Source organism: Ranitomeya imitator, chromosome 1 (assembly GCF_032444005.1).
Source record: "Ranitomeya imitator isolate aRanImi1 chromosome 1, aRanImi1.pri, whole genome shotgun sequence".
Classification (NCBI taxonomy): domain Eukaryota; kingdom Metazoa; phylum Chordata; class Amphibia; order Anura; family Dendrobatidae; genus Ranitomeya; species Ranitomeya imitator.
In genome coordinates this window covers 96,787,370-96,809,547 of record NC_091282.1, presented here as the reverse complement: position 1 = coordinate 96,809,547, position 22,178 = coordinate 96,787,370, and the positions used below count along the sequence as shown (strand labels likewise).

At 48.2% G+C, this 22,178-nt stretch overlaps 1 protein-coding gene across 4 annotated transcripts in view; it reads left to right on the top strand.

The window, feature by feature from the left end:
- The first annotated feature begins 802 nt into the window (after positions 1–802).
- DEPDC1B (DEP domain containing 1B) overlaps positions 803–22,178 on the top strand; it is a 98,845-nt gene continuing 77,469 nt past the window's right edge. For all 4 annotated transcript variants that reach the window (XM_069749042.1, XM_069749035.1, XM_069749026.1 and 1 more), the window contains exon 1: positions 803–932. In XM_069749042.1, the coding sequence (XP_069605143.1) occupies positions 885–932 (48 nt within the window). In that variant the 5' untranslated portion in view covers positions 803–884. The remainder of the gene's footprint in view (positions 933–22,178) is intronic.

The following is a 22,178-nucleotide window of genomic DNA, read 5'->3' as shown; positions in this document are numbered from 1 at the left end:
GGTACAAGTCCCCTGCACACAGCCCCTGCCCCTTATTCTGCATTACCCACATCTACAAGCCCCCTGTCCCCATTCTGCATTACCCACAGGTACAAGTCCCCTGCACACAGCCCCTGCCCCCATTCTGCATTACCCACAGGTACAAGTCCCCTGCACACAGCCCCTGCCCCCATTCTGCATTACCCACAGGTACAAGCCCCCTGTCCCCATTCTGCATTACCCACAGGTACAAGTCCCCTGCACACAGCCCCTGCCCCCATTCTGCATTACCCACAGGTACAAGCCCCCTGTCCCCATTCTGCATTACCCACAGGTACAAGCCCCCTGCCCCTTATTCTGCATTACCCACATCTACAAGCCCCCTGTCCCCATTCTGCATTACCCACAGGTACAAGTCCCCTGCACACAGCCCCTGCCCCCATTCTGCATTACCCACAGGTACAAGCCCCCTGCCCCCATTCTGCATTACCCACAGGTACAAGCCCCCTGCACACAGCCCCTGCCCCCCATTCTGCATTACCCACAGGTACAAGCCCCCTGCACACAGCCCCTGCCCCCCATTCTGCATTACCCACAGGTACAAGCCCTCTGCACAGCAGTGACAGCACAGTTTATATTCTCCACAGATACAAGCCCCCTGCACAGTTTATATTCTCCACAGGTATAGCCTCCCCCCAGTCCGCAATTATCCGCAGGTACAGGCCCCCCGCACTCACCCTCCTCCTCCTCCGTATTGTGACTGCCGCATCCCTCCCCAGAGCCGTCACGTGGTGTCACCACAGCCAATAGGCGGCCTAAAGTCCTACAGGTACAAGATTCAAACTTCTCTCGTCTCCTGGAAACACAGCAGCACCGGGGAGACGCGGCCGGGCCGCACCGGGGGCATGGAGCACCGCATCATAGGCCCGGGCCCGTACAGAGCGACCAAGCTGGTGAGAGCTGCGTCATCCCCGGGCACTGCCTGGTGTGAGGGAAGGAGCCCACTCGTCGGGAGGCTGCATGGGAATGTGTCCTCTGTATAGTGCGCATTCCTATACAGCGTCCTGACGACTGTACACAGAGCTGTGGTGACGTCATAGTGTAGATATATATAGAGAGAGAGGGGAACGGGTTGTCCTCCTGTGGTCAGCAGCAGATGTGGGGGACGCAGGAGCAGATGAGGGGGACGCTGGAGCAGATGTGGAGGACGCTGGAGCAGATGTGGGGGGCGCTGGAGCAGATGTGGAGGACGCAGGAGCAGATGGGGGGGACGCTGGAGCAGATGTGGAGGACGCTGGAGCAGATGTGGGGGGCGCTGGAGCAGATGTGGAGGACGCTGGAGCAGATGAGGGGGACGCTGGAGCAGATGAGGGGGACGCTGGAGCAGATGAGGGGGACGCTGGAGCAGATGTGGAGGACGCTGGAGCAGATGTGGGGGACGCTGGAGCAGATGTGGAGGACGCTGGAGCAGATGGGGGGGACGCAGGAGCAGATGTGGAGGACGCTGGAGCAGATGAGGGGGACGCTGGAGCAGATGTGGGGGACGCTGGAGCAGATGAGGGGGACGCTGGAGCAGATGTGGAGGACGCTGGAGCAGATGTGGGGGACGCTGGAGCAGATGAGGGGGACGCTGGAGCAGATGAGGGGGACGCTGGAGCAGATGAGGGGGCGCTGGAGCAGATGTGGAGGACGCTGGAGCAGATGTGGGGGACGCTGGAGCAGATGAGGGGGACGCTGGAGCAGATGAGGGGGACGCTGGAGCAGATGAGGGGGACGCTGGAGCAGATGAGGGGGACGCTGGAGCAGATGAGGGGGACGCTGGAGCAGATGAGGGGGACGCTGTAGCAGATGTGGGGGACGCTGGAGCAGATGTGGGGGACGCTGGAGCAGATGAGGGGGACGCTGGAGCAGATGAGGGGGCGCTGGAGCAGATGTGGAGGACGCTGGAGCAGATGTGGGGGACGCTGGAGCAGATGAGGGGGACGCTGGAGCAGATGAGGGGGACGCTGGAGCAGATGAGGGGGACGCTGGAGCAGATGAGGGGGACGCTGGAGCAGATGTGGGGGACGCTGGAGCAGATGTGGGGGACGCTGGAGCAGATGTGGGGGACGCTGGAGCAGATGAGGGGGACGCTGGAGCAGATGAGGGGGACGCTGGAGCAGATGAGGGGGACGCTGGAGCAGATGAGGGGGACGCTGGAGCAGATGTGGGGGACGCTGTAGCAGATGTGGGGGACGCAGGAGCAGATGTGGGGGACGCAGGAGCAGATGTGGGGGACGCAGGAGCAGATGTGGGGGACGCAGGAGCAGATGTGGGGGACGCAGGAGCAGATGTGGGGAACGCAGGAGCAGATGTGGGGAGTGCAGGAGCAGATGTGGGGGACGCTGTAGCAGATGTGGGGGACGCTGTAGCAGATGTGGGGGACGCTGTAGCAGATGTGGGGGGACGCAGGAGCAGATGTGGGGGACGCAGGAGCAGATGTGGGGGACGCAGGAGCAGATGTGGGGAGCGCAGGAGCAGATGTGGGAGACGCTGTAGCAGATGTGGGGGGACGCAGGAGCAGATGTGGGAGACGCAGGAGCAGATGTGGGGGACGCTGGAGCAGATGTGGGGGACGCTGGAGCAGATGTGGGGGACGCTGTAGCAGATGTGGGGGGCGCTGTAGCAGATGTGGGGGGCGCTGGAGCAGATGTGGGGAGCGCAGGAGCAGATGAGGGGGCGCAGTAGCAGATGAGAGGGACGCTGGAGCAGATGAGGGGGACGCAGGAGCAGATGAGAGGGACGCTTTAGCAGATGTGGGGGACGCTGTAGCAGATGTGGGGGACGCAGGAGCAGATGTGGGGAGCGCAGGAGCAGATGAGGGGGCGCAGTAGCAGATGTGGGGGACGCTGTAGCAGATGTGGGGGACGCTGTAGCAGATGTGGGGGACGCTGTAGCAGATGTGGGGGACGCTGTAGCAGATGTGGGGGACGCTGTAGCAGATGTGGGGGACGCTGGAGCAGATGTGGGGGACGCTGGAGCAGATGAGGGGGACGCTGGAGCAGATGAGAGGGACGCTGTAGCAGATGTGGGGGACGCTGGAACAGATGGGGGGGACGCTGGAGCAGATGTGGAGGACGCAGGAGCAGATGAGAGGGACGCTGTAGCAGATGTGGGGGACGCTGGAGCAGATGGGGGGACGCTGGAGCAGATGAGGTGGACGCTGGAGCAGATGAGGGGGACGCTGGAGCAGATGTGGGGAGCACAGGAGCAGATGAGGGGGACGCTGGAGCAGATGAGGGGGACGTTGGAGCAGATGAGGGGGACGTTGGAGCAGATGAGGGGGACGCTGGAGCAGATGTGAGGGGTGCACAAGCAGATATATGGGGGCCAGGAGCAGATTCGGGGGCAGCACTCTTCTTGTGATATCTATACTCTGTTTCATGTTCCATAGTGTCAGGTCTGCTCTGGCTGCGGAGCCTCAGGTTGTGACACTGTGCAGTGTGAATGTTACACTTAAGGTACCGTCACACTAAGCGACGCTGCAGCGATACCGACAACGATCCGGATCGCTGCAGCGTCGCTGTTTGGTCGCTGGAGAGCTGTCACACAGACATCTCTCCAGCGACCAACGATGCCGGTAACCAGGGTAAACATCGGGTTACTAAGCGCAGGGCCGCGCTTAGTAACCCGATGTTTACCCTGGTTACCATCGTTAAAGTAAAAAAAACAACCACTACATACTTACCTACCGCTGTCTGTCCCCGGCGCTCTGCTTCTCTGCTCTGGCTGTGAGCGCCGGGCAGCCGGAAAGCAGAGCGGTGACGTCACCGCTCTGCTTTCCGGCCGCTGTGCTATGGGATATGCGCCCTTCCTGTGATGCCAGAGATAGGAGTCTTGTGATTACTTCACTCAATGGTTGTAAAATGTTGTATAAATGGGGAAAGGCAACGAACATGACATGGTCAAGATCCTTTAGTTTATACTGCAAGGTGGTCACTGTGAAGGGGGTGGGGAAATAAATATATATATATATATATATTTATGCACTCCTCACAATCTTTCACTCAGTTTTGCAGCTGAAAGAACTGTTTCGCATTCACGTTCATTGCTGCAAGCATGGCAAAAAAATGTTGGTAAAAGACTCTTTGCAGCTGCGTTTTCTGGCCATGTTGTGGTTGTTCTGTCTTGTCGTGCCTCGATGGTCAGTTCATTTATGCAGTCATGTATCTGCTTTCTCTACTTTTGACAGTTCCAATTTGACAGGTTCCCTTTAATGGAATCTGTCAGCAAGTTTTTATGTAATCTCAGAGCAACATAATGTAGGGACAGAGACCCTGATTCCCAGTAATGTTACTTGGCTGCTTGTTGCAGTTTCCATAAAATCAGTGTTTTAGCAGCAGGAGATTATCCCTAGAGGACTAGTTGTCTAGTGCCATTTAGTCCTCCTGCTCTGTGTAACCCCCACCACTGATTGGCAGCTTCATTTCAGTGGCCACAGAACGTTGTCAATTTTTCCAAAGCTGTGTGAAAGTTGCAAATCTTTTGCCTCCCAAAATTACAACTTTTCATAGCGTTTTATTCCAGAATTTTGCCATAACTGCTCTGATGAATCTCGGCTGTTGTGTTTACATCCCGCGCTGCTGGAGCTGAAAACGTCTGCTCAGTGGAGGTGCCGTGTGTCGGCCCTCTGATCGAATATTGGTGACCTGTTCGAAGGATGGATCATCAATATCTTAAAGGGGTTATCTCATGTTATTACATGGACAAATTGTATGCAATTTACCTCTTATTAATAATCCTCTCCAATTCCACAACGTTATAGTCTAGTGCTTATTTCCTAGGCAAGGAGCTCGTGATTACAAGCTATATAGCTTGCAAGCAGCGCTCTGAAGCTGGCCGGATTGCTGGGCACCTTCAGTCATCTGAGACCACAGAGTTCGGACCAGCAGCACAACCATTGTGCGGCTCATACAATCATCCGATGGCCGTTCTTCCGTGTAGATGACATGTTCCTGGGTGGAGGACACTTCTCTGCACCAGTTGTGGTTTGGCGATTTCCTGTCACTAATCATACCCTGGTGTCTCCGCAGATTCTTGGCTGTGAATCCTCCACTTCTGCTATTACAAGTTCCTGCACGTTTCTAGTCTTTCATTTCGCAGCATACTAACTCGCCAACACATGAAGATGGAAACTCCCTTGACTTGGTCTTCTCCCGGCTTTGCTCAGTGGATGATTTCACAAACTCCCCTCTCCCACTCTCTGACCACCACCTTCTTTCATTCTCTATCAAGAACTGCCATCCCGCTCAGGTCACCCCCACTTTCCACACTTATAGAAACATACAGGCCATTAACACCCAGGAACTTATGAAGAACTTGCAGTCCTCATTGGCCCCAATCTCCTCCATCTCATGTCCTGATTCTGCTCTGAAGCATTACAATGAAACCCTGCAAAGTGCCCTGGATGAAGCTGCTCCTCCTATACATAAAACAACTCGGCACAGACGGCAACAACCGTGGCACACGCTGCAAACACGTTTCCTGCAGCGGTGCTCCAGGTGCGCAGAACGTCTGTGGAGAAAATCTAATCTACCCGAAGATTTCATCCATTATAAGTTCATGCTAAAGACATACAATTCTGCCCTTCACCTCTCCAAACAAACCTACTTCAACACCCTCATCACCTCCCTGTCCAATAACCCTAAACGTCTCTTTGACACGTTCCAGTCCCTACTCAACCCAAGAGAGCAGGCCCCAACCACGGATCTCCGTGCTGACGATCTGGCCAATTACTTCAAAGAAAAAATTGACCATATTCGACAGGAAATCATCTCCCAATCTCTTCATACCATGCACTGTCCTCCCTCCCCCACTGCATCTAGTTCACTCTCTGACTTTGAACCAGTTACAGAAGAAGAAGTAAGCAGGCTCCTTGCATCTTCTCGCCCGACCACTTGCACCAGTGACCCCATTCCGTCACATTTCCTCCAGTCCCTTTCCCCGGCTGTCACCTCTCACCTAACAAAAATATTCAACCTTTCCCTCACTTCCGGTATTTTTCCCTCCTCATTTAAGCATGCCATCATACATCCATTACTTAAAAAACCATCCCTCGACCAAAACTGTGCCGCTAATTATAGACCTGTCTCTAATCTTCCCTTCATCTCTAAACTCCTCGAACGCCTGGTCCACTCCCGTCTTACCCGCTATCTCTCAGATAACTCTCTTCTCGACCCTCTTCAATCTGGTTTCCGCTCTTTACACTCTACTGAAACTGCCCTCACTAAAGTCTCTAATGACCTACTAACAGCTAAATCTAATGGTCACTACTCCATGCTAATTCTCTTGGATCTCTCTGCAGCATTTGATACTGTGGATCATCAGCTCCTCCTCACTATGCTCCGCTCCATCGGCCTCAAGGACACCGTTCTCTCCTGGTTCTCCTCCTATCTCTCTGACCGATCCTTCACTGTATGTTTCGCTGGTTCCTCCTCCTCTCACCTTCCCCTTACTGTTGGGGTTCCTCAAGGATCAGTCCTAGGCCCCCTCCTCTTCTCTTTGTATACTGCCCCTATTGGACAAACAATCAGTAGATTTGGCTTCCAGTACCATCTCTATGCTGACGACACCCAACTATACACTTCTTCTCCTGATCTCACGCCTGCCTTATTAGAAAACACCAGTGATTGTCTTACCGCTGTCTCTAGCATCATGTCCTCCCTCTATCTGAAACTAAACCTGTCAAAAACTGAACTCCTCGTGTTTTCTCCCTCTACTAACCTACCTTTGCCTGACATTGCCATCTCCGTTTGCGGTTCCACCATTACTCCAAAGCAACATGCCCGCTGCCTTGGGGTCATCCTTGATTCTGACCTTTCATTCACCCCCCACATCCGATCACTGGCTCGCTCTTCTTACCTGCATCTCAAAAACATTTCTAGAATTCGCCCTTTTCTTACTTTCGACTCTGCAAAAACTCTTACTGTTTCACTTATTCATTCTCGTCTGGACTATTGTAACTCTCTACTAATCGGCCTCCCTCTTACCAAACTCTCCCCGCTCCAATCTGTCCTGAATGCTGCTGCCAGGATCATATTCCTCACCAACCGTTACACCGATGCCTCTACCTTGTGCCAGTCATTACACTGGTTACCCATCCACTCAAGAATCCAGTACAAAACTACTACCCTCATCCACAAAGCACTCCATGGCTCAGCACCACCCTACATCTCCTCTCTGGTCTCAGTCTACCACCCTACCCGTGCCCTCCGCTCCGCTGATGACCTCAGGTTAGCATCCTCAATAATCAGAACCTCCCACTCCCGTCTCCAAGACTTTACACGTGCTGCGCCGATTCTTTGGAATGCACTACCTAGGATAATACGATTAATCCCCAATCCCCACAGTTTTAAGCGTGCCCTAAAAACTCATTTGTTCAGACTGGCCTACCGCCTCAATGCATTAACCTAACGATCCCTGTGTGGCCTATATTAAAAAAAAAAAAAATTAATTAACTGGTTCATGCAGCTTTACATGAACACCCAAGCCTTACACTATGGCTGGTCCGAATAACTATAGCAATTGTTACCATCCACCTCTCGTGTCTCCCCTTTTCCTCATAGTTTGTAAGCTTACGAGCAGGGCCCTCACTCCTCTTGGTATCTGTTTTGAACTGTATTTCTGTTATGCTGTAATGTCTATTGTATGTACAAGTCCCCTCTATAATTTGTAAAGCGCTGCGGAATATGTTGGCGCTATATAAATAAAAATTATTATTATTATTATTATTATTATTGTGTAGAGGAATGTGTTTTATGCCTCTTACATGTACAGGCCGATTGACCCTCTTATGTGTTGCATTGGAAAAAATGCCCAAAAAACATTTTATCATGAGGATTTTGCTTAAATCTCGGATAATGCCACAGAAGTGCCGCACCCTAAGCTGACATAGGCATCCTGCTCTAACAAGAGCCAGGTCTGTAGGGATATTCATCCTCTGGCTGTAAACACCACTGACCCCATTCACTGACAGCAAAGGGAGATCTTAGAAAAAGTGAGACTTTTTAATTTCTGCAATGATTAACCAATAATGACCAATATGTCTTTATACTAACGTGATGAAACACAGAATAGTCCCCCCTACATATACAAAAATGCAGCTGGTGTGGTATAGTGTATAGCTGACATCCTGCTGGATCAGCCGTGATCAGTGTAGCATCAATCATGGCCCTTTAACCCCCTTGAATAGTGACAATGACATCTAGATGGGTTGACAGGTGGAGGAGGCTACGTCTTTAAACACTGTGGGGTCCTGATGGTTGTCATGGTAACATGAGGCCACAGTGTGTACCAGCTTGTTAGAATGTTAGTGAAAATAATATAATTATTAATTCCGTATTGGGGTAACTCCTACGAAGCACCTGAAAGGTTTAATTTTTTTTCACAACATTATCTTTGGGTGATATCAAATATATACACCCTCAGTCACTACAAAACTAGGTCCTTAAAAAAAAAAAAATTACCGTAAATTTTATGCAAAAGAGAAAAAAGAATTGCCGCAAAACTGTTAACACCTTTAACCCCTTCATGACCCAGCCTATTTTGACCTTAAAGACCTTGCCGTTTTTTGCAATTCTGACCAATGTCCTTTTATGAGGTAATAACTCAGGAACGCTTCAACGGATCCTAGCGGTTCTGAGATTGTTTTTTCGTGACATATTGGGCTTCATGTTAGTGGTAAATTTAGGTCAATAAATTCTGCGTTTATTTGTGATAAAAATGGAAATTTGGCGAAAATTTTGAAATTTCGCAATTTTCACATTTTGAATTTTTATTCTGTTAAACCAGAGAGATATGTGACACAAAATAGTTAATAAATAACATTTCCCACATGTTTACTTTACATCAGCACAATTTTGGAAACAAAATTTTTTTTTGTTAGGAAGTTATAAGGGTTAAAATTTGACCAGCGATTTGTCATTTTTACAACGAAATTTACAAAACCATTTTTTTTAGGGACCACCTCACATTTGAAGTCAGTTTGAGGGGTCTATATGGCTGAAAATACCCAAAAGTGACACCATTCTAAAAACTGCACCCCTCAAGGTACTCAAAACCACATTCAAGAAGTTTATTAACCCTTCAGGTGCTTCACAGCAGCAGAAGCAACATGGAAGGAAAAAATGAACATTTCACTTTTTAGTCACAAAAATTATCTTTTAGCAACAATTTTTTTATTTTCCCAATGGTAAAAGGAGAAACTGAACCACAAAAGTTGTTGTCCAATTTGTCCTGAGTACGCTGATACCTCATATGTGGGGGTAAACCACTGTTTGGGCGCACGGCAGGGCTTGGAAGGGAAGGAGCGCCATTTGACTTTTTGAATCAAAAATTGGCTCCACTCTTTAGCGGACACCATGTCACGTTTGGAGAGCCCCCGTGTGCCTAAAAATTGGAGCTCCCCCACAAGTGACCCCATTTTGGAAACTAGACGCCCCAAGGAACTTATCTAGATGCATAGTGAGCACTTTGAACCCCCAGGTGCTTCACAAATTGATCCGTAAAAATGAAAAAGTACTTTTTTTTCACAAAAAAATTCTTTTAGCCTCAATTTTTTCATTTTCACATGGGCAACAGGATAAAATGGATCCTAAAATGTGTTGGGCAATTTCTCCTGAGTACACCAATACCTCACATGTGGGGGTAAACCACTGTTTGGGCACATGGTAAGGCTCGGAAGGGAAGGAGCGCCATTTGACTTTTTGAATGAAAAATTATTTCCATCGTTAGCGGACACCATGTCGTGTTTGGATAGCTCCTGTGTGCCTAAACATTGGCGCTCCCCCACAAGTGACCCCATTTTGGAAACTAGACCCCCCAAGGAACTTATTTAGATGCCTAGTGAGCACTTTAAACCCTCAGGTGCTTCACAAATTGATCTGTAAAAATGAAAAAGTACTTTTTTTTCACAAAAAAATTCTTTTCGCCTCAATTTTTTCATTTTCACATGGGCAGTAGGATAAAATGGATCATAAAATTTGTTGGGCAATTTCTCCCGAGTACGCCGATACCTCATATGTGGGGGTAAACCACTGTTTGGGCACTCGGCAGGGCTCGGAAGGAAAGGCGCGCCATTTGACTTTTTGAATGGAAAATTAGCTCCAATTGTTAGCGGACACCATGTCGCGTTTGGAGAGCCCCTGTGTGCCTAAACATTGGAGCTCCCCCACAAGTGACCCCATTTTGGAAACTAGACCCCCCAAGGAACTTATCTAGATGCATATTGAGCACTTTAAACCCCCAGGTGCTTCACAGAAGTTTATAACGCAGAGCCATGAAAATAAAAAATAATTTTTCTTTCCTCAAAAATGATTTTTTAGCCTGGAATTTCCTATTTTGCCAAGGATAATAGGAGAAATTGGACCCCAAATATTGTTGTCCAGTTTGTCCTGAGTACGCTGATACCCCATATGTGGGGGTAAACCACTGTTTGGGCGCACGGCAGGGCTCGGAAGGGATGGCACGCCATTTGGCTTTTTAAATGGAAAATTAGCTCCATTCATTAGCGGACACCATGTCACGTTTGGAGAGCCCCTGTGTGCCTAAACATTGGAGATCCCCCAGAAATGACACCATTTTGGAAACTAGACCCCCAAAGGAACTAATCTAGATGTGTGGTGAGGACTTTGAACCCCCAAGTGCTTCACAGAAGTTTATAACGCAGAGCCATGAAAATAAAAAAAAAAAATTATTTTCTCAAAAATGATCTTTTAGCCTGCAATTTTTTATTTTCCCAAGGGTAACAGGAGAAATTTGACCCCAATATTTGTTGTCCAGTTTCTCCTGAGTACGGTGATACCCCATATGTGGGGGTAAACTACTGTTTGGGCACATGCCGGGGCTTGGAATTGAAGTACTAGTGACGTTTTGAAATGCAGACTTTGATGGAATGCTCTGCGGGCGTCACGTTGCGTTTGCAGAGCCCCTGATGTGCCTAAACAGTAGAAACCCCCCACAAGTGACCCCATTTTGGAAACTAGACCCCGAAAGGAACTTATCTAGATGTGTGGTGAGCACTTTGAACCCCCAAGTGCTTCATAGAAGTTTATAATGCAGAGCCGTGAAAATAATAAATACGTTTTCTTTCCTCAAAAATAATTATTTAGCCCAGAATTTTTTAATTTTCCCAAGGGTAACAGGAGAAATTTGACCCCAATATTTGTTGTCCAGTTTCTCCTGAGTACGGTGATACCCCATATGTGGGGGTAAACTACTGTTTGGGCACATGCCGGGGCTTGGAATTGAAGTACTAGTGACGTTTTGAAATGCAGACTTTGATGGAATGCTCTGCGGGCGTCACGTTGCGTTTGCAGAGCCCCTGATGTGCCTAAACAGTAGAAACCCCCCACAAGTGACCCCATTTTGGAAACTAGACCCCGAAAGGAACTTATCTAGATGTGTGGTGAGCACTTTGAACCCCCAAGTGCTTCATAGAAGTTTATAATGCAGAGCCGTGAAAATAATAAATACGTTTTCTTTCCTCAAAAATAATTATTTAGCCCAGAATTTTTTATTTTCCCAAGGGTTACAGGAGAAATTGGACCCCAAAAGTTGTTGTCCAGTTTCTCCTGAGTACGCTGACACCCCATGAGTGGGGGTAAACCACTGTTTGGGCACACGTCGGGGCTCAGAAGGGAAGTAGTGACTTTTGAAATGCAGACTTTGATGGAATGGTCTGCGGGTGTCACGTTGCGTTTGCAGAGCTCCTGGTGTGCCTAAACAGTAGAAACCCCCACAAGTGACCCCATTTTAGAAACTAGACCCCCCAAGGAACTTATCTAGATATGTGGTGAGCACTTTGAACCCCCAAGTGCTTCACAGACGTTTACAACGCAGAGCCGTGAAAATAAAAAATCATTTTTCTTTCCTCAAAAATTATGTTTTAGCAAGCATTTTTTTAGATTCACAAGGGTAACAGGAGAAATTGGACCCCAGTAATTGTTGCGCAGTTTGTCCTGAGTATGCTGGTACCCCATATGTGGGGGTAAACCACTGTTTGGGCACACGTCAGGGCTCGGAATTGAGGGAGCACCATTTGACTTTTTGAATACGAGATTGGCTGGAATCAATGGTGGCGCCATGTTGCGTTTGGAGACCCCTGATGTGCCTAAACAGTGGTAACCCCTCAATTCTACCTCCAACACTAACCCCAACACACCCCTAGCCCTAATCCCAACTGCAGCCATAACCCTAATCACAACCCTAACCACAACCCTAATTCCAACCCTAACCCTAAGGCTATGTGCCCACGTTGCGGATTCGTGTGAGATATTTCCGCACCATTTTTGAAAAATCCGCGGGTAAAAGGCACTGCGTTTTACCTGCGGATTTTCCGCGGATTTCCAGTGTTTTTTGTGCGGATTTCACCTGCGGATTCCTATTGAGGAACAGGTGTAAAACGCTGCGGAATCCGCACAAAGAATTGACATGCTGCGGAAAATACAACGCAGCGTTTCCGCGCGGTATTTTCTGCACCATGGGCACAGCGGATTTGGTTTTTCATATGTTTACATGGTACTGTAAACCTGATGGAACACTGCTGCGAATCCGCAGCGGCCAATCCGCAGCCAAATCCGCACAGTGTGCACATAGCCTAATTCTAAAGGTATGTGCACACGCTGCGGAAAACGCTGCGGATCCGCAGCAGTTTCCCATGAGTTTACAGTTCAATGTAAACCTACGGGAAACAAAAATCGCTGTACACATGCTGCGGAAAAACTGCACGGAAAAGCAGCGGTTTACATTCCGCAGCATGTCACTTCTTTGTGCGGAAAAAACGCGGTAAATCCGCCATAAATCCGCAGCGGTTTAGCACTGCGGATTTATCAAATCCGCAGCGGAAAAATCCGCAGAGGACCAGAATACGTGTGCACATACCGAAACCCTAACCCTAGCCCTAACCCTAACCCTAGCCCTAACCCTACCCCTAACCCTAACCCTACCCCTAACCCTACCCCTAACCCTAACCCTACCCCTAACCCTACCCCTACCCCTAACCCTAACCCTACCCCTAACCCTAACCCTACCCCTAACCCTAACCCTATTCTAACATTAGTGGAAAAAAAAATTTCTTTATTTTTTTTTGTCCCTACCTATGGGGGTGACAAAGGGGGGGGGGTCATTTATTATTTTTTTTATTTTGATCACTGAGATATAATCTATCTCAGTGATCCAAATGCACTTTGGAACGAATCTTCCGGCCGGCAGATTCGGCGGGCGCACTGCGCATGTGCCCGCCATTTTGGAAGATGGCGGCGCCCAGGGAGATGACGGACGGGACCCCGGCTGGATCGGTAAGTATGATGGGGTGGGGGGGACCACGGGGGGGGGGATCGGAGCACGGGGGGGAATCGGAGCGCGGGAGGGGTGGAGCGGAGCACGGGGGGCGTGGAACGGAGCATGGGGGGGCTGGAATGGAGCACGGGGGGGTGGAATGGAGCACCGGGGGGGGTGGATCGGAGTGCAGGGGGGGTGATGGGAGCACGGGAGGGTGATTGGAGCACGGGGGGAGCGGACAAGAGCACGGGGGGGAGCGGAGCACTGGACGGAGGGGAGCCGGAGCAGTGTACCGGCCAGATCGGGGGGCTGGGGGGGCGATCGGTGGGGTGGGGTGGGGGCACATTAGTGTTTCCAGCCATGGCCGATGATATTGCAGCATCGGCCATGGCTGGATTGTAATATTTCACCCGTTATAATAGGTGAAATATTACAAATCGCTCTGATTGGCAGTTTCACTTTCAACAGCCAATCAGAGCGATCGTAGCCACGGGGGGGGTGAAGCCACCCCCCCTAGGCTAAACTACCACTCCCCCTGTCCCTGCAGATCGGGTGAAATGGGAGTTAACCCTTTCACCCGATCTGCAGGGACGCGATCTTTCCATGACGCCACATAGGCGTCATGGGTCGGATTGGCACCGACTTTCATGACGCCTACGTGGCGTCATGGGTCGGGAAGGGGTTAATATCTAATCAAAATAAAGGAACTGTCTGGCTTAAAAATAGTTGGAATGTTGCAAAATGTTTCACGTTTTTGTGACGTTTACAATATTTTTTATAAATAAACACAAAACATCGACCTAAATTTTCTGCTAGGATAAACTAATATGTCCCATGAAAAATCTAACTCCGAATCACTGGGACATGTTAAAACATTAGAGTTATTGCTGCATAAAGATTTTGAATAATTGGGCTGGGTAAAAGGGCTTGTCCTGTCCAAAGTGACTGCAGACTTGTGATTCCTCCCAGCGCACACAATGTACACTGTGAGGATTCGCCAGCACCAGGAATGGTGGTCACGTTGCCGCATGTATGCGATATGCATATTCCTGGCCAGAACCCGACCGGAATAGACATTTTCAGTCACACTCAGAACAAGCGCATTGTGTGAGGCCGGGAACAGTCCAGTCGGGTTCTGGACGGGAGTATGCATATCGCATACTTGCGGTAACGTGACCGCCGACATCGTCAAATCCTCACAGCTCACATTGCGTGCTCTGAGGATTCACAAGTCTGCAGTCACATAGAGTAATTCCAGACTCGTCATTTTAGACCGACAATCCCTGTATAAAGGTTGTCGCGAAGGGGTTTTCCTCACCTTTTCACAGTAAGGCTAAGTGCACACGTTGCGGATTCGTGTGTGGATTTTTCCGCATCGTTTTTGCAAAATCCGCAATGCGTTTTACCTGCGGATTTATCATGGATTTCCTGCGGATTACACCTGCGGATTCCTATTGAGGAGCAGATGTAAACCGCTGCGGAATCCGCACAAATAATTGACATGCTGCGGAAAATAAACCGCAGCGTTTCCGCGCGGTATTTTCCGCACCATGGGCAATGCGGATTTTGTTTTCCATAGGTTTACATGGTACTGTACAACACATGGAAAACTGCTGTGGATCCGCAGCAAAATCCGCAACGTGTGCACATAGCCTATAGGTGTGTGATTCCTGGTCGTGCATCTGTTGGGGCCCACATTGATTCTGAATGTATTGGTCCTAAAGTCCCTTTGTGTGATTGCAGTGGCAGGGCTCATGCATGGCCACGACTACAGGTTATTATTTTTTTTTTTTTAATCAATATTATTAGATGCTTCCTTTCATTTCTTAAACTCTTGAATGACTTTTAAGCTCTATTTTGGACAAAAAAAAAAAGGAAAGAACAAAATTTAAAAAACTCCCACCACCTTTTTGCCAAGATTGTGTTTTTATACAATAGTGTTGTAAAAGGAATGGTAAACTTTTTTTTTTCTCTTTCCATTTACCACTAGGAAAATGTAGATTAGTCTGACATATAATTGATGAGTTCATCTTCCTTATCTTTACAGTGCACCCACTATATAAACCATAGTGACCCTTGCCTCTAGCAATGTGTGCTCCATGACCTACTGACGTCTGTGTATACATGGCCCCACAAGCATTGTATACATTGAGTCCTTTTTGTTTATGCCGTTTATATACTGATTCAGCAAACTATTTTTTATTATAAGCTGACAACTACTTTTTAAGGACAGGCTCTCCAAATGAAGCAATCATTTCCCAGAGTAAAGTGTCCGTGTATAGGAGATTGCTGTATGCAAATAGTCTCTTCAAAGAGAAAAAGAAAGGGCAGGAACTCTAGTGCCACCTATGGGAAGTACAGTAGGAATCTTTGAAAGTCAATATTGACTATTTAAAGGATATTGCATGTAAAGAAGCTGCGGAGACACCATCACGTGTTTCTCGACGCAAGCAGTGAATAGCCAGGCCTTTGCCCGGGAAGGAACAACCACGGGAAGGGCAGCATCCTATGAAGGAAAGCCACCTATGCCAAGCATGGTATCCATCCACAGACAGCTGTTTCGGGGTGTTTGCCCCTCATCAGTGTGGAGTAGGAATCTGGCTATTAGGAGCAGTGCCTAGTAAAAAGGCTATAAAGGCACAGATGATTGGCCTCAGGGAGACCAAAACATCCAACACCGCGGAGACACCATCACGTGTTTCTCAACGCAGTGATTCCAGAACACTGCCCCCATCCCTTATGGGAAATATGCAGATGCATGTAAAGAAGCTGCGGAGACACCATCACGTGTTTCTCGACGCAAGCAGTGAATAGCCAGGCCTTTCCCCGGGAAGGAACAACCACGGGAAGGGCAGCATCCTATGAAGGAAAGCCACCTATGCCAAGCATGGTATCCATCCACAGACAGCTGTTTCGGGGTGTTTGCCCCTCATCAGTGTGGAGTAGGAATCTGGCTATTAGGAGCAGTGCCTAGTAAAAAGGCTATAAAGGCACAGATGATTGGCCTCGGGGAGACCAAAACATCCAACACCGCGGAGACACCATCACGTGTTTCTCAACGCAGTGATTCCAGAACACTGCCCCCATCCCTTATGGGAAATATGCAGATGCATGTAAAGAAGCTGCGGAGACACCATCACGTGTTTCTCGACGCAAGCAGTGAATAGCCAGGCCTTTCCCCGGGAAGGAACAACCACGGGAAGGGCAGCATCTTATGAAGGAAAGCCACCTATGCCAAGCATGGTATCCCCGAGGCCAATCATCTGTGCCTTTATAGCCTTTTTACTAGGCACTGCTCCTAATAGCCAGATTCCTACTCCACACTGATGAGGGGCAAACACCCCGAAACAGCTGTCTGTGGATGGATACCATGCTTGGCATAGGTGGCTTTCCTTCATAGGATGCTGCCCTTCCCGTGGTTGTTCCTTCCCGGGGAAAGGCCTGGCTATTCACTGCTTGCGTCGAGAAACACGTGATGGTGTCTCCGCAGCTTCTTTACATGCATCTGCATATTTCCCATAAGGGATGGGGGCAGTGTTCTGGAATCACTGCGTTGAGAAACACGTGATGGTGTCTCCGCGGTGTTGGATGTTTTGGTCTCCCCGAGGCCAATCATCTGTGCCTTTATAGCCTTTTTACTAGGCACTGCTCCTAATAGCCAGATTCCTACTCCACACTGATGAGGGGCAAACACCCCGAAACAGCTGTCTGTGGATGGATACCATGCTTGGCATAGGTGGCTTTCCTTCATAGGATGCTGCCCTTCCCGTGGTTGTTCCTTCCCGGGGAAAGGCCTGGCTATTCACTGCTTGCGTCGAGAAACACGTGATGGTGTCTCCGCAGCTTCTTTACATGCATCTGCATATTTCCCATAAGGGATGGGGGCAGTGTTCTGGAATCACTGCGTTGAGAAACACGTGATGGTGTCTCCGCGGTGTTGGATGTTTTGGTCTCCCCGAGGCCAATCATCTGTGCCTTTATATTTAAAGGATATTGTCACATGAATTTGGATAAGAAGCCAGACCAGAAACTCCATTGGCAGACACATGTTTCAGGATGTTGGCACCTCAGCAGTGCAAAGTATGAGAACTGGTTTGACTGAGTGAGAGGCCTTTAATGTGAGGTCTAAGAGGTAAAGTTTCTCCTTTGTGTAGAGTGCCATGTTGGCATAGGGAGACTTTCCAGTATATGCCAAGTAATGCCCTCCTGGGAATATAAATATGGAAACTTGTATTTGCTGCCATAGTGGTAATTTGCTATGTGCAGTGAGCACTCTTCACCCAATGAGCGCTCTGTAATCGTATACAACACTTTCTGACTGCACACGTGCTGTATAATATCTTAATGCTGACTGAGTATACAACACTGACTGTTCACAGCCCTGGTGCCATCCAGATGACAGAAAGCGAGCGGCTGTTTAAAACAGTATTATTATTTATTAATATAGCACCATTTATTCCATGACGCTTTACATGTGAGGAGGGGTGTACATAATAATAATAATAATAAAAAAACAAGTACTGTAATCTAAGCAATACAAGTCCTGACTGGTACAGGAGGAGAGAGGACCCTGCCTGCGAGAGCTCACAATCTACAAGGGTTGGGTGAAAATACAGTAGGTTTGGTGGATTGGTGGTTACTGCAGGTTGTAGGCTTGTCGGAAGAGGTAGGTCTTCAGGTTCCTTTTGAGGGTTTCCATGCTAGGCGAGAGTCTGATATGCTGTGGTAGAGAGTTCCAGAGTAGGGGTGATACGTGAGAGAAATCTTGTATGCGATTGTGGGAAGAGGAGATAAGAGGGGAGTAGAGAAGGAGATCTTGTGAGGATCGGAGGTTGCGTGCAGGCAAGTATCGGGAGACGAGGTCACAGATGTATGGAGGGCACAGGTTGTGGTTGGCTTTGTATGTCATGGTTAGGGTTTTGAACTGGAGTCTCTGGGTAATGGGAAGCCAGTGAAGGGATTGACAGATGGGAGAATGTGGGGAATAGCGGGGGGACAGGTAGATTAGTCGGGCATCAGAGTTTAGAATAGATTGGAGGGGTGCGAGAGTGTGAGAGGGGAGGCCACAGAGGAGGAGATTACAGTATTCAAGGCAGGAGATGATGAGGGCATGAACTAGTGTTTTTGCAGATTGTTGGTTGAGGAATATACGGATCCGGGAAATATTTTTGAGTTGGAGTCAGCAGAAAGTGGACAGGGCTTGGACATGTGGTCTGAAGGAGAGATCAGGGTCAAGGATTACCCCGAGGCAGCGAGCTTGTGGGACTGGGGAGAGCGACCAGCCATTTACTTTAATGGATAGGTCTGTTGGGGGAGTCGAGTGAGATGGGGGAGAGATGATGAATTCTGATTTGTCCATGTTAAGTTTTAGAAATCTAGCAGAGAAGAAGGATGAAATAGCAGATAGACATTGTGGGATTCTGGTTAGGAGGGAGGTGATATCTGGTCCAGAGATGTAGATCTGTGTGTCATCAGCTTATAGGTGATACGGAAAGCTGTGAGATTCTATGATTTGTCCCAGGCCGAAGGTGTAAATGGAAAAGAGCAGGGGTCCTAAAACTGAACCTTGGGGGACTCCGACAGATAGGGGACGAGGTGAGGAGGTGGTGTGTGAGTGGGAAACGCTGAATGTCCAATCTGTTACGTATGACGAGGTCCAAGATAGGGCCAAGTCTGTGATACCAAGAGATGAGGGTCTGTAGTAATAGGGAATGGTCCACTGAGTCAAAGGCAGAGTACAGGTTTAACAGGTATTAACCTGCAGCTTACCGTTTAATGATGCCTTTAAATCTTAGAGTTATTGCCATCTTCATAAATTCATATCGTCGGATAGTTCTTGTAAGGCTACGTCCCCACGGTCAGTAATTGGCAGCACTTTGAATGCAGCACATGTCTGCTCTGTCCACAGCGCTGCCGGCTTTTGAATGAACGTGATTCCGCATGTGTTCATGGATGCGGTGATTCCGCACGGTTCTAATACATTGGATGGGTGAAATTTATCTTGCCGAGACTCGCGTCTTCGCAACATAAATAAAAATGCTGCGGTCTGGCAAGACGCGCCACATATCCGTCTCCACAGGTGAGCCGCGGACGTTTCTGGACGCATAGTGGAGATGGGATTTCTTGAAATCTCATCCACTATGCTGTTACATCTGGACCCTGCGGATGTACGCAGCGTCGGACCCGCAACACTTACTGACCTTGAGAACGTACCCTAAGAACAAGCAGTCAAGTAAACATTTGTAGCTGTAGATATAGTAACACTTTAACTTGCACATCATTGCGTAGGAGATCAACTACCATTGCTGCGTAACTTACAGGTAGTGCGCTCAAGCTGGCCAAGATTAAGGGGATCCTGGTCAGCTTCAAAACAATGCTTTCAGGCTCGATAGAAAAGGGCATGTAAGCACTGCGCATGTTCTGTTGTCTAGGTCAGTCTCTAAGGCCCTCTGCACTTTTAACTGTATCGGTATCTTGGCTGCCAATACAGTTGAAAGAAAAGGTGGAGGAGAGATTGTCAGCTGATGTTCCTTCCTCCATCATTCTCTCTCTGCGTCTGATGTCGCAGCGCAGCCGGCGCGATAACGTCACTATTTAACGTCTACTGTGCTGAGCAGTGAAAACTTTCACAGCACTGTCGAGACCAGAGAGGTGAGTGTTTTTTTTTTTTTTTTTTTTAATGTGGAGCCCATTATACTGTATGGAGGATTATGTGGAGCCCATTATACTGTGTGGGGATCACATTATGGGCATCATACTGTGTTGAGGTCACCATGCTTTGCTGGGGAGGACCGTAGGATCATCATCATACCATATGTGAGGAGGGTACTGAGGAGGAATTCATCATACTGTTTGGGGGGCACTTTGTTGGCAATGTACTTTATTATCTGTATTATTAATTTTACATTTGCAAATTGTAATATACTGAACATGTGAATGTGGCTTTAGGCTACTTTCACACTGGCTTTTTTTTTCTAATACTTCGCAATGCGTCGTTTAGGGGAAAAAACGTATCCTGCAAAGTTGTTTGCAGGATGTGTTTTTGCCCCATAGAGTTACATTACCGACGCATTGCGACGTATTGACACACGTAGCAACCGTCTTGCGATGGTTGCGCCGTGTTGTGGCGGACCGCCGGGAGCAAAAAACGTTAAATGTAACGTTTTTTGCAGCCGACGGACCGCTTTTTCCGACCGCGCATGCGCAGCCGGAACTCCTCCCCCACCTCCCCGCACCTCACAATGGGGCAGCGGATGCGTTGAAAATCTGCATCCGCTGCACCCATTGTGCGGCGCAAACAACGCTAGCGTCGGTAACCTCGGCCCGACGCACTGCTAGTGTGAAAGTAGCCGTACTAGTACACTTGCATATACAGTGGATATAAAAAGTCTACACTTCCATGTTAAAATGTCAAGTTTTTTTCATGTAAAAATTGGCAAATTCTGAGCACATCCACATCCCCAATTATACTGTAAGTGAATGTTTACATTTTGGTTTTATTATTTTATTTTTCTCTCCCAAAATGATTTTTTTTTTATCAATGGAATTATACAGATTTTGGGTGACATTAAAGGCGAAAAAAATTCTGAAACTATTTTTCTTGGTGTGATTTTTATTTTATCTTATTTTTTTTCTTTTACATGTCAAAAACCTGGCATTTTAACAGGGTTGTGTAGACTTTTTACATCGACATCATGCCTTCCAAGTACTTTAGCAGAACACATGAAGACCTTTTCTTACAGTCAGCTGTATCTCTTCCTGAACTCTTTTTCTGCTTTTGCTTTGATCCTGTCCCATTGTTTTTACAAAAAATACAAGTGTAGAATGTGAGTTTGCCTCTTCACTCACCAGACACCTCCACTGTTTATCTTCAGAGAATGTGAGGTTGTGTTGGGGGTCAGAGACCCCTGTGATCTGGTCATGTGCTGGGCATGACTTATGGTGGACCTCTGGATGAGGTCATGAGCCTGAAAGTTATTCAGGGCGGAAACTTGATCTTGGTGGTTCCATCAGATTGAACGGTGGATTAGTGGAAGTTTGGTTTGGCACCATGTGCAGATGTCTGGTACGTGGTGTGGTTGTTGGTGCAGGGGTCACTTTCCGACGTTAATTAATAATTGACCAATGGGTACGGGTGAGAGAGCAATGTGTTACTGAAACCAAGCTGTGGAGAAATCTTTAGCATTCATGGCTCAATTTCACGGTGAGAAATTTCATGTTTCCTTTTCTTTTAATGGTGCTTATACCATTGAGAAAGCTAAAACAGCCCCAGGAAATGAATTATTAGTTACTGTAGTTACTTTTGAGGTCCAGGTATTGTAAACTTGATCCTATTTTGTAAAAGGTGACTAAGATATTGATGACCCATGCTTAGGAGGATATACAGCAAATGGGCAAAAGTATTGAATTAATCACTGAATTTAGGTTTATCATTCAGTCCCATTGCCCCCGGTGAATGACAGCATGCCCCTCGCCGTGCCGTCTGCCTTTACTAACATGTGTGAGAGAATGGGGCGTTCTAAGGGCCTCACTGATAACAGCGTGGTCCTGTAATAGGACGTGACCCATGTAATAACTCGATTTATGAATTGTCCTATCAAGTAACTGTAGAAAAAGGCAGGGACCTCCCATCCAAAACTCTTATTTTGATCCCTTGGAGCTAAGTAAAAATGGTTGTAACTGAACATGCGGTTCTAAAGGGAACCTGTCAACAGGATTGTGCTCGGCACTGTCAGAAATACTGTCAGATAGATGCTACTGCTCAGGCACCACTTCTGCCATTTTGGTAGACAAAAAAAAAAAGATGGCGCCTGCGCAGTAGCATCTATCGCATTCCAATAGATTCAGGCGTTGGTGGTGACATCCTGATGGAGCCTAATTTT